At 47.8% G+C, this 19,585-nt stretch overlaps 1 protein-coding gene across 1 annotated transcript in view; it reads left to right on the forward strand.

Moving 5' to 3' along the window:
* The window catches only part of LOC122923180 (E3 ubiquitin-protein ligase Mdm2-like), a 56,261-nt gene that overhangs the window by 23,695 nt on the left and 12,981 nt on the right, over positions 1-19,585 (forward strand). Inside the window, exons 4-7 of the mRNA XM_044273914.1 lie at positions 3,271-3,345; positions 3,432-3,565; positions 4,852-4,901; positions 14,287-14,417. Coding sequence (XP_044129849.1) covers positions 3,271-3,345; positions 3,432-3,565; positions 4,852-4,901; positions 14,287-14,417 — 390 coding nt within the window. The remainder of the gene's footprint in view (positions 1-3,270; positions 3,346-3,431; positions 3,566-4,851; positions 4,902-14,286; positions 14,418-19,585) is intronic.

Genomic DNA, 19,585 nt, shown 5'->3' on the forward strand with positions numbered 1-19,585 from the left:
GATAGTATTCTCTGTGTAAGTGTGTATACAGAGATAGCTGTCAGTCCCTGATATCTGTACACAGGGAGGTGTTATCAGTGATAGTATTCTCTGTGTAAGTGTGTATACAGAGATAGCTGTCAGTCACTGATATCTGTACACAGGGAAGTGTTATCAGTGATAGTATTCTCTGTGTAAGTGTGTATACAGAGATAGCGGCCAGTCCCTGATAGCTGTACACAGGGGAGGTGTTATCAGTGATAGTATTCTCTGTGTAAGTGTGTATACAGAGATAGCTGTCAGTCCCTGATATCTGTACACAGGGAGGTGTTATCAGTGATGGTAATCTCTGTGTAAGTGTGTATACAGAGATAGCTGTCTGTCCCTGATATCTGTACACAGGGGAGGTGTTATCAGTGATAGTAATCTCTGTGTAAGTGTGTATACAGAGATAGCTGTCAGTCCCTGATATCTGTACACAGGGAGGCGTTATCAGTGATGGTATGCTCTGTGTAAGTGTGTATACAGAGATAGCTGTCAGTCTCTGATAGCTGTACACAGGGGAGGTGTTATCAGTGATAGTAATCTCTGTGTAAGTGTGTATACAGAGATAGCTGTCAGTCCCTGATCTGTACACAGGGAGGTGTTATCAGTGATATATTCTCTGTGTAAGTGTGTATACAGAGATAGCTGTCAGTCATTGGTATCTGTACACAGGGAGGTGTTATCAGTGATAGTAATCTCTGTGTAAGTGTGTATACAGAGATAGCTGTCAGTCCCTGATATCTGTACACAGGGAGGTGTTATCAGTGATAGTAATCTCTGTGTAAGTGTGTATACAGAGATAGCTGTCAGTCCCTGATATCCGTACACAGGGGAGGTGTTATCAGTGATAGCATTCTCTGTGTAAGTGTGTATACAGAGATAGCTGTTAGTCCCTGATAGCTGTACACAGGGGAGGTGTTATCAGTGATAGTAATCTCTGTGTAAGTGTGTATACAGAGACAGCTGTCAGTCCCTGATATCTGTACACAGGGGAGGTGTTATCAGTGATAGTAATCTCTGTGTAAGTGTGTATACAGAGATAGCTGTCAGTCCCTGATAGCTGTACACAGGGGAGGTGTTATCAGTGATAGTATTCTCTGTGTAAGTGTGTATACAGAGATAGCTGTCAGTCCCTGATAGCTGTACACAGGGGAGGTGTTATCAGTGATGGTATTCTCTGTGTAAGTGTGTATACAGAGATAGCTGTCAGTCACTGATATCTGTACACAGGGAGGTGTTATCAGTGATAGTATTATCTGTGTAAGTGTGTATACAGAGATATCTATCAGTCACTGGTATCTGTACACAGGGGAGGTGTTATCAGTGATAGCATTCTCTGTGTAAGTGTGTATACAGCGATAGCTGTCAGTCCCTGATATCTGTACACAGGGGAGGTGTTATCAGTGATAGTATTCTCTGTGTAAGTGTGTATACAGAGATAGCTGTCTGTCCCTGATATCTGTACACAGGGGAGGTGTTATCAGTGATAGTAATCTCTGTGTAAGTGTGTATACAGAGATAGCTGTCAGTCCCTGATCTGTACACAGGGAGGTGTTATCAGTGATATATTCTCTGTGTAAGTGTGTATACAGAGATAGCTGTCAGTCACTGGTATCTGTACACAGGGAGGTGTTATCAGTGATAGTAATCTCTGTGTAAGTGTGTATACAGAGATAGCTGTCAGTCACTGATATCTGTACACAGGGAGGTGTTATCAGTGATAGTATTCTCTGTGTAAGTGTGTATACAGAGATAGCGGCCAGTCCCTGGTATCTGTACACAGGGGAGGTGTTATCAGTGATAGTAATCTCTGTGTAAGTGTGTATACAGAGATAGCTGTCAGTCACTGGTATCTGTACACAGGGGAGGTGTTATCAGTGATAGTATTCTCTGTGTAAGTGTGTATACAGAGATAGCTGTCAGTCCCTGATATCCGTACACAGGGGAGGTGTTATCAGTGATAGTAATCTCTGTGTAAGTGTGTATACAGAGACAGCTGTCAGTTCCTGATATCTGTACACAGGGGAGGTGTTATCAGTGATAGTAATCTCTGTGTAAGTGTGTATACAGAGATAGCTGTCAGTCCCTGATAGCTGTACACAGGGGAGGTGTTATCAGTGATAGTATTCTCTGTGTAAGTGTGTATACAGAGACAGCTGTCAGTCACTGATAGCTGTACACAGGGAGGTGTTATCAGTGATAGTATTCTCTGTGTAAGTGTGTATACAGAAATAGCTGTCAGTCCCTGATATCTGTACACAGGGGAGGTGTTATCAGTGATAGTAATCTCTGTGTAAGTGTGTATACAGAGATAGCTGTCAGTCCCTGATAGCTGTACACAGGGGAGGTGTTATCAGTGATGGTATTCTCTGTGTAAGTGTGTATACAGAGATAGCTGTCAGTCACTGATATCTGTACACAGGGAGGTGTTATCAGTGATAGTATTATCTGTGTAAGTGTGTATACAGAGATAGCTGTCAGTCACTGATATCTGTACACAGGGAGGTGTTATCAGTGATAGTATTCTCTGTGTAAGTGTGTATACAGAGATATCTGTCAGTCACTGATATCTGTACACAGGGGAGGTGTTATCAGTGAGTCATAGCATTCTCTGTGTAAGTGTGTATACAGAGATAGCTGTCAGTCCCTGATATCTGTACACAGGGGAGGTGTTATCAGTGATAGTATTCTCTGTGTAAGTGTGTATACAGAGATAGCTGTCAGTCCCTGGTATCTGTACACAGGGGAGGTGTTATCAGTGATGGTATTCTCTGTGTAAGTGTGTATACAGAGATAGCTGTCAGTCACTGATATCTGTACACAGGGAGGTGTTATCAGTGATAGCATTCTCTGTGTAAGTGTGTATACAGAGATATCTATCAGTCACTGGTATCTGTACACAGGGGAGGTGTTATCAGTGATAGTAGTCTCTGTGTAAGTGTGTATACAGAGATAGCTGTCAGTCACTGATATCTGTACACAGGGAGGTGTTATCAGTGATAGTAATCTCTGTGTAAGTGTGTATACAGAGATAGCTGTCAGTCCCTGATATCTGTACACAGGGGAGGTGTTATCAGTGATAGTATTCTCTGTGTAAGTGTGTATACAGAGATAGCTGTCAGTCCCTGATAGCTGTACATAGGGAGGTGTTATCAGTGAGTCATAGCATTCTCTGTGTAAGTCTGTAAACCTACACTTCAGTCTTGGCATTATATGTTCATATGCAACATTTTCTTTATTTTTAAGGTAAGACCAAATGCTCTTCTGCTAAATCTGTTACAATCTGGTGGTGCCAAGAAGGAAACCTTTACAATGAAAGAGGTGGGTGCACAATCCCTGATGATGATGTATGATGCTGTGATATTCTGTATGCTGGTTATTGCTGTGTCTTTGTACTTGCTCTGTAGGTGCTTCACCATCTTGGTCAGTACATTATGGCCAAGCAGTTGTATGACAAGAAGCAGCAGCACATTGTCCACTGCTCTAATGATCCTCTCGGAGAACTATTTGGGGTACAGAGCTTCTCTGTGAAAGAACCCAGGTAACTGATGGGCTTCTAACAATCAATGTTTGATGTCATTTTCCAGAAGGGATTTTTTCAGTCTGTAGAATAAAATTGACCCCAATATTATTTTGGGTGTCCTGTTATCTTCCTTTACCCCCTTCCACTTAAAGTGGTTATCCCAGGACAAATCTAAACATTGAAAACCAGACATCGTATAGGACATGACAACCTCTTTCTAACAAAGCCAGAGCCAGTCCTGGACCTCACATGGATCCAGAGATCTCCCCATTCATTGCTCTGCTAGATTTATCTCCAGCTGACAGCTCAAGGGCAGTGTCCTTTCTGCTGCAGCTCAGGGGGCGTGTCCCTGCTCTGCGTATCACAGCTCAGGAGGCAGATGAAGGATGACACTGAGCATGTGCGACCTTCTCAGTGAGCAGGACAAAGAAATAAGAATAACAGCCGGTGGTGCTATACAAATGCATTGTATTGAGTAACTCGGGGGCTATGCTACATTGTTTATTACCTGCAATTACAATAGTATTCAGATTAGGGTTGTTTCAGGTATCCAGATATGGATATTGACATGTGCTGATACTAGCAATATCGGATCAGTGGCGGTCCTGCACCTGGCACCCCCTCTGATGAGCTGGTTTGGGTGGCTGCGGCACTGGATTAAACTAAACAGTGTATGAATGTAGAATAAGACAGCTGTGCAGTGGGCATGCTGGGTACTGCAGTGCAGCTCCTATTCAAGTGCAGAGCTCCTGAAATACAGTGTGCAGACCCTTCCGCTCCGCTAATCGCTGGAGGTGCCGGACCCCACCCATCTGATACTGATGACTATCCTGAGGATACCTCATCAGTAGCCTGGACAACCCCTTTAAGTAATTGCACATCTATATCATGATGTAATAGGTGGGCACTAGAGCTTAGTCATCCTCTTAGTACAGTACAAACAGCCTGAATAATGGGGGCCACCTGATTATTGGGGGCTCATTGGCCTTAGCTCGTATTTCGGCTGCTATATTGGGGTAAATGTACCCATGCACATTACACTAAAGTTGATCAAAATGGATGATTTCCACAAAACAATCCGGTGAGATTTAGGTTGTGGAGGTTTCCTGTAAATGATGGAATAAATCTGGACCGTGCGGTCGGTGTTTCCTATGTTTTCCGTGTATATATTCGGACAGAGGATGAAACGCTGCACAGGTATCTGGGGTGGGATGCACGGACATGTTTATGGTATTACTGCAAATGGAGCTCGGAACCCTGTCGGAAAGTCCATCTAGATGTAAATTATCATCTCTCTGTTTCAGGAGACTGTATGCAATGATTTTCAGAAATCTGCTAACTACTGATTCAGAAGGTAACATTTTGTAGAAATAACCGTTTTAGCGCCGTGTGGCCCCAATCTTATGGGATTTCTAATGTCTGACAAGTGAGGGATGCAGTGAGAGAGTAACACCTGAAATGATTGTCTGCGATGCCAGTGTTACTATCCCCTGCGATGCTGGTGGGTGCGCCTAATCTGGGACAAGGCTCAGGCCTCATCACACATGTGGTGCCTCCTCCGGCAGTCCATGTTCCTAAACAGAAATCTTACATCTCTGGCTTCACTGACGCCTGAAAACTGGTGTAAATGAAGATAAAACCGTTACGGTTACTGTCCATGCCCCGTCCCACCCTTGCCAAGCCCCCCCTCCCTTCCTGAAAACTGGTGTAAATGAAGATAAAACCGTTACGGTTACTGTCCATGCCCCGTCCCACCCTTACCAAGCCCCCCCTCCCTTCCTGAAAACTGGTGTAAATGAAGATAAAACCGTTACGGTTACTGTCCATGCCCCGTCCCACCCTTACCAAGCCCCCCTCCCTTTCTGGAAAGTGGTGTAAATGAAGATAAAACCGTTACGGTTACTGTCCATGCCCTGTCCCACCCTTGCCAAGCCCCCCCTCCCTTTCTGAAAACTTGTGTAAATGAAGATAAAACCGTTACGGGTGCTGTCCATGCCCCGTCCCACCCTTGCCAAGCCCCCCCTCCCTTCCTGAAAACTGGTGTAAATGAAGATAAAACCGTTACGGTTACTGTCCATGCCCCGTCCCACCCTTACCAAGCCCCCCCTCCCTTTCTGGAAAGTGGTGTAAATGAAGATAAAACCGTTACGGTTACTGTCCATGCCCTGTCCCACCCTTGCCAAGCCCCCCCTCCCTTTCTGAAAACTTGTGTAAATGAAGATAAAACCGTTACGGTTGCTGTCCATGCCCCGTCCCACCCTTGCCAAGCCCCCCCTCCCTTTCTGAAAACTGGTGTAAATGAAGATAAAACCGTTACGGTTGCTGTCCATGCCCCGTCCCACCCTTGCCAAGCCCCCCCTCCCTTTCTGAAAACTGGTGTAAATGAAGATAAAACCGTTACGGTTGCTGTCCATGCCCCGTCCCACCCTTGCCAAGCCCCCCCCTCCCTTTCTGGAAAGTGGTGTAAATGGAGATAAAACCGTTACGGTTGCTGCCCATGCCCCGTCCCACCCTTACCAAGCCCCCCCACCCTTCCTGAAAAGTGGTGTAAATGAAGATAAAACCGTTACGGTTGCTGTCCATGCCCCGTCCCACCCTTGCCAAGCCCCCCCCTCCCTTTCTGGAAAGTGGTGTAAATGAAGATAAAACCGTTACGGTTTCTGTCCATGCCCCTTCCCACCCTTGCCAAGCCCCCCCTCCCTTCCTGAAAAGTGGTGAGGGTGGCCTACAAAGTGACAGATGCAACAATAAAAAAAAAATTGCAAACATACTGTATTTTTCGCCCCATAAGAAGCATTCCCCCCCCAAAAAAAAGTGGGGGGGGGGGGGGAATGCCCCTGCGTCTTATGGGGTGAATACTAATGAGCTCTTCCATTTATGGAAGCGCTCATTAGTACCGGAGGACCGGGAAGCGGTAAGGGCTCTGTACTCTGAGATGCTGAGCACAATTTAGAGGCTGATCTGGGGCAATATGGAGATGCTGGGCGCTGATGTGGGGCAATATGGGGCTGCTGGGGACTGGTCTGAGGCAATGGGGGCTAACCTGAGAGGCAGTGGGGGCTGATTTGAGGCAAAGGGGGCTGCTGGGGGCTGATGAGAGACATGGGGCTCTTATGTGAGGTCTGATATTGTGGGTCTGATCTGAGGTCTTGTTGGGGTCTTATTAACGTTAGGGGTCTGATCGCTGGTCTGATCTGAGTTCTAATGAAAAAAACTAGATTTTTGTGAATCTTTCTCGCTTTATTCATTGGGGGACACAGGAGCGTGGGTATAGCTTGCTGCTGCCACTAGGAGGTGACACTAGGCTGAAAACTGTTAGCTCCTCGCCTGCCAGCTATACCCCCTCCAGTCTAGAGAGAGCATATCAGTTTGTGCTCCAGCAGTAGGAGAAGCAGAAAAACCAAACAAGAACTGGCAACCCATGGACCCCACATGCCGCACTAAGAACAATGGTGGTCCCCCAATGAATAGAGCGAGAAAGAGATTTTACAGGTGAGTTCACAAAAATCTTGTTTTCTGGCTCATATCATTGGGGGACACAGGACCGTGGGATGTCCTAAAGCAGTCCCCAGGGAGGGAAGAAAACATGTCTAAAAAAAACAACTCCCTCACGGAAGTCACTACACTGCGACCTGCAAGACTCTGCGGCCGAGAGCAGCATCCGTCGAGGCCAGAGAATGCACCCGGTAACATTTTGTGAAGGTGTGTAAGGGGGATCAGGTTGCCACCTTACACAGTTCTAACGCAGAAGCGTGGTGTAGGTGAGCCCAAGAAGCCCCGACCGCCCTGGTAGAGTGAGCCGTGAACCCAGGAGGAGGTGCCTCCATGTCCTGTAATTAGTCTTGGATGATGAAGGTTTCCTGGCTCTAATCGTAGTCCTAATGACCGCATCCGAGAAACCCTTGTGTTTCAAAATGAAGGTTTCAGAGAGCCTCGAACACCTCCTGATGAAGAGACCACTCCCCCGGGTCCACCGTCGTCCGGCTTAGAAAATCCGCCGTCCAATTGTCCCACTCCTGAAATTTAGACCGCAGATATCACCGGAACCTGTTCTTCCGCCCACTGCAGAATCTTCACAGATTCCTTCATCACCGCCAGGCTGTGGGTCCCCCCTTGGTGGTTGATATAAGCCACCGCCGTAGCATTGTCCGATTTGTACTCGGATCGGATGGCCCTGAAGTAGGGGAGTCCAATGGCGAAGGGATAGATAAATTGCCCGGAGCTCCAAGATGTTGATGGGCAGTATGGACTCCGATTGAGACCAAATGCCCTGGACCGTCCGGGTGGCTAAGACCCCCCCACAACCGTGAAGACTGGTGTTCATTGTAACAGCCATCCATGAGACTGGGAGAAAAGATCTCCCCATCGTCAGGTGTGCAGGAGGTATCCACCAACCGAACCTGCCGAGACAGGTGAATCTCCCGATCTAGCGAATCCGTAAGTTTGTCCCAGGAAACAAAATGGCATGCTGAAAAGACCTGGTGTGAAACTGAGCGAATGGGACTGCCTCGAAGGAGGCCACCATCATCCCCAGTACCCGCATACAAATTCGGATTGACGTCCTGTGGCGCCAAAGTAGCAGACGCACTGACCGTTGGATGTCCAGTCTCTTGTCCTGCGGAAGGCGCACCAATGCCATGCCCGAATCCAGCGTCATGCCGAGGAATCTGATGTGGGTGAAAGGACTGAGGGAGGATTTTCGCAGATTCACTATCCAACCAAATCAGGAGAGAGTGTCCAGAGTGAGCTGAGGCTTAAAGGATGGCTTTTTTCGCTGGTCCTGTATGAGCGGTCTGGCCGCCGAGGTAGCTGCCTCACGGATGCCAGAGAACCTCCGAAAGGACTGATAACGGGAGGTCGAAGTTCTGGGACGAAAGGAACGTTTCGCCTTGGGTTGTGGAAGATGAGTGCTCTTCCCACTCGTCGTTTCCGATATGATCTCGTCGAGACGGGAACCAAAGAATCGAGCCCCATAAAACGGAGGCTAGAAAGCGAGCGCTTGGAGGAATCTGCAGCCCAAACTTTAAGCCAGAGCTCCCGGCAAATAGAGACCGCGAGAGCAGAAGAGCACGCGACCATAGTACCAGCATCCAGAGCGGCCTCATAGAGGTACTTCCCTGCCTGAGAGATTTGGTCTGCCAAGGATTTGAGTTCCGCAATAGGGTGATCCGCTGCCAGGTCTTGGTGTAAGTGGAGGGCCCACTCCGAGACCGCCCTGGCCACCCACGCAGAGGCAAAAATGGGTCGCAGGGCAGATCCACTGGCCGTAATTAACAGTCCACCGGGTCCTGGAGAGAGGAGCCATCTGCCACCGGAATGGCCGTGTTCTTCGCTAGGCGAGCAACCGATGGGTTCACCTTCGGAGGAGAGGACCATTTCACCACGCACTCAGCTGGAAAGGGATAGAGCAGGTCCAGGCGCTTTGAAACCAGGAAGCTTAGACCTGGCTGTTCCCAAGCTTCTGCTACAACCACAGAAAAATCGTCGCGCAAGGGAAAAGATTTAGGGTACTGCCTTGCACGCAAAAAAGACACCCCTGGTGGCTCGTGGAGGGAAGGTCCTCCTGTACCTGAAAAGTATCCTGGATAGCAGATACTAGACTATCCACCATGGATGCAATCTGGGAAGACTGCTCCAGATCCATTTCTGCATCCGAATCCACAATCTCCCCCTTCGACAGCGCGTTGCCCAGGAAGGACACTTGTGAATGGGAACCGGGAGGAGGTGGGGATGTTAAAGCGTCACAGGAGGAATGGCGACCTTTACGGCCGCTGGCACCGAAGTGGCAGGGGACCGGGCAGTAAAGGGCTTGGAGCTCTTGGCCCTCTTGCTGGTGGGAGGCAGGGGAGCTAGGCTGCCCTGGTCCAGTTGTCTTCTTGGGGGAGGAAAGGCGGTGGGACAACTGACATCGGCCAGCCTCCCGGGGATACAGAGCAGCATTGTAACTCTGGGTCCCCAAGACCTGTGAAAAAATAATAAAATTAAGAGAAAATAAAATAAGCCACAGAGCCACCCTGCTAAGCAGGGAGGTCTGCCTCCTACGACACTAATCTAAAAACTGTTAGCTCCTCCCCTGCCAGCTATACCCCCTCCAGTCTGGAGAGAGCATAACCGTTTTCAGCCTAGTGTTGCCTCCTAGTGGCAGCAGCAAGCTATACCCAGGGTCCTGTGTCCCCCAATGATATGAGCAAGAAATATTTTTTTCTTATTGTCCTCCTCTAAAACCTTGGGCGAAAAATACGGTAATTAGCGACTTCTTAATGCTACTTTTTAGGTGCAAGGGAGAGGATAAATCTTCCCCTTTGTGTTAGAGAAGAATCCAGTTTTGTTATTTCTGGACTTCGTTGGGGCGACCTGTACAGTGACTGCTGTGAATTATTTTTTATTGCTTCTGTGCTAGAAATGTGATTAATTCCTGGAAATCGGAGGACAAGGTTAGCGCACTAAAGGGGTTTAGTTAAAGGGGTTGTCTGAGATCATTAAAAATCTGGGACAACATCCTAAAATAAAAAATGCTGATATCCTCTCTCTTTGCTGTGTGGTGCTGGTCCGGTCCTCTTACTGCAGTGGTGATGTGTCAGTACAGCGCCGCTGCAGCCAATCACTGGCCGCAGCACGTCACCGCTGCATTAGTAAGCAAGCAGTGGCAGGAGGACCGGACCGGCACCACAGGCAACGGAGCTGAGGTGGGAGTGTAATGTTTTTTATTTTAGGTTTTAAATTAGACTTGAGAACCCCTTTAATTTGCATTTATCTTTAAAATGTATCACTGTAAGTAATCAACTTTTTAAAGTGGTTATCCAGGAAATAACGATGACCTATCCTCGGGGGGGGTCGTCATTACCGGATTGACGGGTGTCTGAGTCCCAGCACCCCAGCCGGTCCAGTGAATAACACAAGTCATTTTGAAGAGGAAGCAGTGCTTGCACAAACACAGCTGCCCCTTTGATTGGCTGATCGGCAGGGGCGCCAGGAGTCCGAGCTCTACCGATCTGATATTGATGACCTATCCGTCAGTTTTAAGCCACTGCACAATCGCTTTACTTCACCATGATCAGTCCTGCCATGCAGTATGTCTGGCCTAATTGGGTTGATCATGGGGACTAGAGAGGAGCAAATTTCTTATTTTTACATTTTGTTCACACTTCATTTGGTGGTAAAAGGTGAATTGCGTTATGGATTACATTACCACGGGCCACAACGCAATTCTATGACGGAATGCATAACGGAATGCCTTTAGAGGCATAATAGAAGTCTATGGGCTGCCAAACGGATCCGTCCCATTTCCGTTATGCAGGGGAGTCCTTTAAAGGCATCCCGTTATGCATTCCGTCATAGAATGGCGTTATGGTCCGTGGTAACGACGTGCTCTATAAAAATGTCACATCATCTACCACCTCAGGTGAATGGCACCGTACATCACTAAAAGTGTAATTCCAAGCGATGAAAAAAACATTCAGTACAGACCAAAAGTTTGGACACCTTCTCATTCAAAGAGTTTTCTTTATTTTCATGACTATGGAAATTGTAGGTTCACACTGGAGGCATCAAAACTATGAATTATCACATGTGGAGTTATCTACATAACAAAAATGTGTGAAACAACTGAAAATATGTCATATTCTAGGTTCTGCACAGTAGCCACCTTTTGCTTTGATTACTGCTTTGCACACTCTTGGCATTCTCTTGATGAGCTTCAAGAAGTAGTCACCTGAAATGGTCTTCACTTCACAGGTGTGCCCTGTCAGGTGTAATAAGTGGGATTTCTTGCCTTATAGATGGGGTTGGGACCATCAGTTGCGTTGTGGAGAAGTCAGGTGGATACACAGCTGATAGTCCTACTGAATAGACTGTTAGAATTTGTATTATGGCAAGAAAAAAGCAGCTAAGTAAAGAAAAACCAGTGGCCATCATTACTTTAAGAAATGAAGGTCAGTCAGTCCGAAAAATTGGGAAAACTTTGAAAGTGTCCCCAAGTGCAGTCACAAAAACCATCAAGTGCTACAAAGAAACTGGCTCACATGCGGACCGCCCCAGGAAAGGAAGACCAAGAGTCACCTCTGCTGCGGAGGATAAGTTCCTCCGAGTCACCAGCCTCAGAAATCGCAGGTTAACAGCAGCTCAGATTAGAGACCAGGTCAATGCCACCCAGAGTTCTAGCAGCAGACACATCTCTAGAACAACTGGTAAGAGGAGACTGTGTGAATCAGGCCTTCATGGTAGAAGATCTGCTAGGAAACCACTGCTAAGGACAGGCAACAAGCAGAAGAGACTTGTTTGGGCTAAAGAACACAAGGAATGGACATTAGACCAGTGGAAATCTGTGCTTTGGTCTGATGAGTCCAAATTTGAGATCTTTGGTTCCAACCACCGTGTCTTTGTGCGACGCAGAAAAGGTGAACGAATGGACTCTACATGCCTGGTTCCCACCGTGAAGCATGGAGGAGGAGGTGTGATGGTGTGGGGGTGCTTTGCTGGTGACACTGTTGGGGATTTATTCAAAATTGAAGGCATACTGAACCAGCATGGCTACCACAGCATCTTGCAGCGGCATGCTATTCCATCCGGTTTGCGTTTAGTTGGACCTTCATTTATTTTTCAACAGGACTATGACCCCAAACACCTCCAGGCTGTGTAAGGGCTATTTGACCATGAAGGAGAGTGATGGGGTGCTGCGCCAGATGACCTCGCCTCCACAGTCACCGGACCTGAACCCAATCGAGATGGTTTGGGGTGAGCTGGACCGCAGAGTGAAGGCAAAAGGGCCAACAAGTGCTAAGCATCTCTGGGAACTCCTTCAAGACTGGTGGAAGACCATTTCAGGTGACTACCTCTTGAAGCTCATCAAGAGAATGCCAAGAGTGTGCAAAGCAGTAATCAAAGCAAAAGGTGGCTACTTTGAAGAACCTAGAATATGACATATTTTCTATTGTTTCACACTTTTTTGTTATGTATATAATTCCACATGTGATAATTCATAGTTTTGATGCCTTCAGTGTGAATCTACAATTGTCATAGTCATGAAAATAAAGAAAACTCTTTAAAATGAGAAGGTGTGTCCAAACTTTTGGTCTGTACTGTATGTACCCCAAAATAGTACCAATCAAACCGTCATCTCATCCCACAAAAAATGAGCCCCTACATAAGATGATCTCCCCAAAAAATAAAAAAAATGGCCTTCAGAAAATGGAGATGATAAAACATGTTTTTTTTTATTTTCACAAATGCTTTTATTGTGTAAAACTGAAATACCTAAAAAAGTAGACATATTAAGTATTGCCGTGTCCGTAAAAACCTGCTCTATAAAAATATCATATGATCTACCCCCTCAGTTGAACGCTGTTAAAAAAATAAATATGCAAACTGTGCCAAAATCACCGTGCCCCAAAAAAGTCTCATATTAAATGATCAAAAAAATCTAATGTACCCAAAAATGGTGCCAAATAAAACAGAGCCCTGCACAAGACAATCGGCAGAAAAATAAAAGAAATGTAGCTTTCAGAAAATGATGACACAAAAACATTATATTTGTTTTAAAAAATGCTTTATTATGTGAAACAAACAGCAAAACAAATGCACATATTTGGTATTGTCGCATCCACATCAACCTGCTCTATAAAAGCAACACATGATCTATCCGTAAAAATACTGTGCACAACAGCCATTTTTTGGTTACCTTGCCTCACAAAAAGTATAATATTGAGCAAACAAAAATCCTGTGTACCCCAAAATAGTACCAACAAAACTGTCACCTCATCCCGTAGTTTACAGATTGGGGTCACTTTTTGGAGTTTCTACTCTAGGGCTGCATCAGGGGGTCTTCAAATGTGACATGGCAAGTTAAAATTATTCCAGTGAAATCTGCCTTCCAAAAACCATATGGCGTTCCTTCCCTCCTGCGCCCTGCCGTGTGCCCGTACAGCAGTTTACGACCACATATGGGGTGTTTCTGTAAACTGCAGAATCAGGGTAATAAATATTGAGTTTTCTTTGGCTGTTAACCCTTGCTGGGTTACAGAGAAAAATAGATTAAAATGGAAAATCCCCTCCACCTCCATTTTCCTTTCATTCTTGTGGAACACCTAAAGGGTTAACAAAGTTTATAAAATCTGTGTTGAATAACCTGAAGGGTGTAGTTTCTAAAATGGTCATTTTTGGGGGGTTTCTACTATGTAAGCTTCACAAAGTGACTTCATAACTGAACTGGTCCTTAAAAAGTGGGTTTTGGAAATTTTAAGAATTGCATGTAAACTTCTAAGCCTTGTAACATCCTAAAAAATAAAATGATGTTTGATAAAAGATGGCAACACGGAGTAGACATCTGGGAGATGCACAGTAACAACTGTTTTATGAGGTATCACAATCTGCTTTAAAAGCAGAGACATTCCAATTTCAGCAATGATCCATTTTTCAAAATTTTCAGTAAATTTGGGAATTTTTAATAAATAAAGGTGAAACGTATTGACTCCGTTAGGTACCACTAACACGAAGTACAATGTGTCACGAGAAAACACTCAGAATGGCTTATATAAGTAATAGCGGTCCAGAGTTATCACCACATAAAGTGAAACATGTCAGATTTGCTAAATGTGGCTTGGTCCTGAAGGTACAAACGAGCCTGGTCCTGAAGGGGTTAAACGTATGGGTACGGCACCAGTGGCGGTGCACTACAGAGGTGCGTTATTTCAACAATTGCCTGCTGAGTATTTTATTGTATATTTTTTTACTTTGCTTAGAAGAAAGTTCTTCAAATGGTCAACCATCAGAACCTCAGAGAGAGGGCCAGAAGTCAGACGGTGTCTCTTTAACCCTAGATGAGAGCCTTTCATGGTCGGTGATAAGTGACTCTACAGACACCTCTTCTAATGCAGTAAGTAAGGCTCCTAGATGACACCATTCTGACCACAGAGAGGAACAACGTCCAGTCAGGCCACATGAGCGTAATGGACGGAATGTACTATTACTGGAGAAAAGATTTCATTCTCACTCCCAATAATGGTCTTCCATACATCTTCATTATTGGTGACTGCTCCTGATGAAGGGGGATTAATGTACCCCCGAAACGCCTTGAGCCCGACCTGTGTTACCGATGGAAGTCCCAGCTGTGGACACTACGAGCCATCCAGGCGAGGGAGGTTGGATTTGTGGGGGTCTTGAGTTTTATCCCACAAAACACCTCCCCGGTGAAGTGAGTCTTTGATCACCATTTGTATCATATTGTGTTCATTCTATTATTTTCAGTGACACTTCCTACGGACTGTAGGTGGGTTTATAATAAGTGGTACATATAGCTCTATCCATGCTTTTATTGCCCTCCGCTAGTCCTACCAGGGCCGGCTCCAGGTTCATGTGGGCCCTTGGGCGATAAATCCCAGTGGGCCCCCATGAGGCATTTTTTTACATTGACATGTCCCCCTGTGGCTCCCACACAGTATAATGACCCCCAGTGGCCCCTATACAGTATAATGACTACTAGTGGCCCTTCACACAGTATAATGACTACTAGTGGCCCTTCACACAGTATAATGAACCCCCAATTCCCCCCCCCCCACACTGTATAATGACCACCTGTGGCCCTGCATTCAGAATAATAACCCCCAGTCGCCCCCATTCAGAATAATGACCCCCAGTAGCCCCCACACTGGGGGAATACTGTATGGAGGGGGCTCTGAGGGTCATTATACTGAATGGAGGGTCATTGGTGATCATTATACTAAATGGGGGACACTGGGGGTCATTATACTATGTAAAGGGCTTCACAGTATAATGACCCCACAGTGACCCTCCATTCAGAATAATGACCCCCAGTCACCCCCACACTGGGGGTTATACTGTATGGAGGGGGCACGAGGGGTTATTATATTTAATGGGGGCTTTGGTGGTCATTATGCTAAATGGAGGGTCTATGGGGATCATTATACTAAATGGGGGGCACTGGGAGTCATTATACTGTGTAAGGGGCCCTCACAGTGTGATGAATGACCCCCCAGTGGCCCCCTCACATATCTATCATTGCAGGGGAGCTGGTGGTCCTGTCCATCACTAACCGCAGCTCCCTGCGCTCCTTCTCTCCTCCGCTGCAGCAGTGAGCCGGGCCTGGAGCAGAGAAGGAGATGTGCAGTGATGTAGCTAGAACTGACTGGGCCCCACAGCAAATTTTAGTACGCCCCCCTCCCCCCCCATGTGTGTTCACATCACGTTTTTCCTATCGGTTTGATGTATACAAATATGCAGCGCTCCACGTTTTTGTATCCTGCAGAGTCAAGTAAAAAATGCAGACGTTAACGTATATGTTTTTTTCTACCATGGAACTGTATGGTGACCGGACGCCACTGTACGGCATCAGTCTGAGGATTGTATGGTGACCGGACGCCACTGTACGGCATCAGTCTAAGGATTGTATGGTGACCGGACGCCACTGTACGGCATCAGTCTGAGGATTGTATGGTGACCGTACGCCACTGTACGGCATCAGTCTGAGGATTGTATGGTGACCGGACGCCACTGTACGGCATCAGTCTGAGGATTGTACGGTGAACGGACGCCACTGTACGGCATCAGTCTGAGGATTGTATGGTGACCGGACGCCACTGTACGGCATCAGTCTGAGGATTGTATGGTGACCGGACGCCCCTGTGCGGCATCAGTCTGAGGATTGTATGGTGACCGGACGCCACTGTGCGGCATCAGTCTGAGGATTGTATGGTGACCGGACGCCACTGTACGGCATCAGTCTGAGGATTGTACGGTGACCGGACGCCACTGTGCGGCATCAGTCTGAGGATTGTACGGTAACCGGACGCCACTGTACGGCATCAGTCTGAGGATTGTACGGTGACCGGACGCCACTGTACGGCATCAGTCTGAGGATTGTATGGTGAACGGACACCACTGTACGGCATCAGCCTGAGGATTGTATGGTGAACGGACGCCACTGTACGGCATCAGTCTGAGGATTGTATGGTGACCGGACGCCACTGTACGGCATCAGTCTGAGGATTGTATGGTGACCGGACGCCACTGTACGGCATCAGTCTGAGGATTGTATGGTGAACGGACACCACTGTACGGCATCAGTCTGAGGATTGTATGGTGAACGGACACCACTGTACGGCATCAGTCTGAGGATTGTATGGTGACCGGACGCCACTGTGCGGCATCAGTCTGAGGATTGTATGGTGACCGGACGCCTCTGTACGGCATCAGTCTGAGGATTGTATGGTGACCGGACGCCACTGTACGGCATCAGTCTGAGGATTGTATGGTGACCGGACGCCACTGTACGGCATCAGTCTGAGGATTGTATGGTGACCGGACGCCACTGTACGGCATCAGTCTGAGGATTGTATGGTGACCGGACGCCACTGTACGGCATCAGCCTGAGGATTGTATGGTGACCGGACGCCACTGTACGGCATCAGTCTGAGGATTGTATGGTGAACGGACGCCACTGTACGGCATCAGTCTGAGGATTGTATGGTGACCGGACGCCACTGTACGGCATCAGTCTGAGGATTGTATGGTGAACGGACGCCACTGTACGGCGTCAGTCTGAGGATTGTACGGTGAACGGACGCCACTGTACGGCATCAGTCTGAGGATTGTACGGTGACCGGACGCCACTGTACGGCATCAGTCTGAGGATTGTATGGTGACCGGACGCCACTGTACGGCATCACTCTGAGGATTGTACGGTGACCGGACGCCACTGTACGGCATCAGTCTGAGGATTGTATGGTGAACGGACACCACTGTACGGCATCAGTCTGAGGATTGTATGGTGACCAGACGCCACTGTACGGCATCAGTCTGAGGATTGTATGGTGACCGGACGCCACTGTACGGCATCAGTCTGAGGATTGTATGGTGACCGGACGCCACTGTACGGCATCAGTCTGAGATTGTATGGTGACCGGACGCCACTGTACGGCATCAGTCTGAGGATTGTACGGTGAGCGGACGCCACTGTACGGCATCAGTCTGAGGATTGTATGGTGACCGGACGCCACTGTACGGCATCAGTCTGAGGATTGTATGGTGAACGGACGCCACTGTACGGCATCAGTCTGAGGATTGTATGGTGACCGGACGCCACTGTACGGCATCAGTCTGAGGATTGTATGGTGAACGGACACCACTGTACGGCATCAGTCTGAGGATTGTATGGTGACCGGACGCCCCTGTACGCCATCAGTCTGAGGATTGTATGGTGAACGGACGCCACTGTACGGCATCAGTCTGAGGATTGTATGGTGACCGGACGCCAGTGTACGGCATCAGTCTGAGGATTGTATGGTGACCGGATGCCACTGTGCGGCATCAGTCTGAGGATTGTATGGTAACCGGACGCCACTGTACGGCATCAGTCTGAGGATTGTATGGTGATCGTACGGCATCAGTCTGAGGATTGTATGGTGACCGGATGCCACTGTGCGGCATCAGTCTGAGGATTGTATGGTAACCGGACGCCACTGTACGGCATCAGTCTGAGGATTGTATGGTGATCGTACGGCATCAGTCTGAGGATTGTATGGTGACCGGACGCCACTGTACGGCATCAGTCTGAGGATTGTATGGTGACCGGACGCCACTGTACGGCATCAGTCTGAGGATTGTATGGTGAACGGACGCCACTGTACGCCATCAGTCTGAGGCATCTGTTAACGTATACTTTTTTGGTATGCATTAAACGGATGGAACAAATAGGACGTGAACCCAGCCCTAGTGTCAGAATAATCCCCAGTACACAGCGGAGAAGCGTGGCGGGAGAGGAGGCCGCCATGTACTGACAGAGCGCTAACTGGTCCTGGTGGTCAGGGGTGAGGACTGAAATACAGGGCCCAGTATAATACACTGGAATCTATATAATATAAAGATATTAGCCCTACCCCCGAATAATAATACAATTAGGGGGTCATTTATTATATATAAATACGTCTATATTAGGTGTATTTCTGACATGACACAGATTGTGGCGCAAAGGTCCTTAGCACCGCAATCTGTATCTTTTCCCGCTCATGCCAGGTCTAAAAAAAGTGGTGTGGGCATGGAAGGAGATACAGTTATGGCCATGCAGTTATTGGATACCACCGCCATATAGTGATAACACCGCCATACAATGATAAAACCACCATACCGTGACCGGATAAAAGGGTATAAGAGGGCACAGTACAGGGAATGACTATGGGCACTGCACAGGGTGTGGTAAGAGGGCACAATGCAGGGTATAAGTGGGCACAGTACGGGGTGGGGGGCACAGTCACATGACCCTGTGACGTTAGAAGGTCCTTATGGTGAATGCTGTTCAGATGCCACCATAATGAGAGGCAGAGGAGTGAGACAGGGGCCCTGGGTGGACAGGAGGGGTGGACACAGCAAGTAGGGGGAAGGGGCTCTGAGGGGGATTCATACAAGAAGTAGGGGCAGGAGGTCTGTGCAGGGCAGCAACAGGAGATAGAAGGGTGAAACAGGAGCTCTGGATGGACAGGAGGGGTGGACACAGCAAGTAGGGGGAAGGGGCTCTGAGGGGGATTCATACAAGAAGTAGTGGCAGGAGGTCTGTGCAGGGCAGCAATAGGAGATAGGAGGGTGAAACAGGAGCTCTGGATACATGAGGGAGGAAAGGAGACAGCAGGGGCCCCATGAGGATGAGAAAGGACAGGATATGTGGGGGGGGGGGGGGGGGCAGGTGTCATGGAGCCAAACTGCTTAATGAAACAGTAACACAACTAAATAGAATGAAGCAGCAGCAGATTGAAGAGTCCCCCCCTTCTGTCCCACAGACAAGAGACAGTCACAGTGCAGACTCACTCACAGACTGTCTACACACTTCTCTGCTCCAGCCCTGTGGTCTCTCTCCTCAGGCAGCGTGTCCTGTGTAGGGGGGGGGCGTGTCCTGTGTAGAGGGGGCGTGTCTGAGTCTCTGCAGTCAGAGGGCCCACCAAAGGGGTACTGTGTAAGTGAAATGACAGCAGTGAGAGCTCCCATCTGTATTGATGGAAGTGCTCATAGCAGCTCAGTGGGCCCCCCCAGGAGCAT

This window comes from Bufo gargarizans, unplaced genomic scaffold, assembly GCF_014858855.1.
Source record: "Bufo gargarizans isolate SCDJY-AF-19 unplaced genomic scaffold, ASM1485885v1 original_scaffold_1315_pilon, whole genome shotgun sequence".
NCBI classification, from domain to species: Eukaryota; Metazoa; Chordata; class Amphibia; order Anura; family Bufonidae; genus Bufo; species Bufo gargarizans.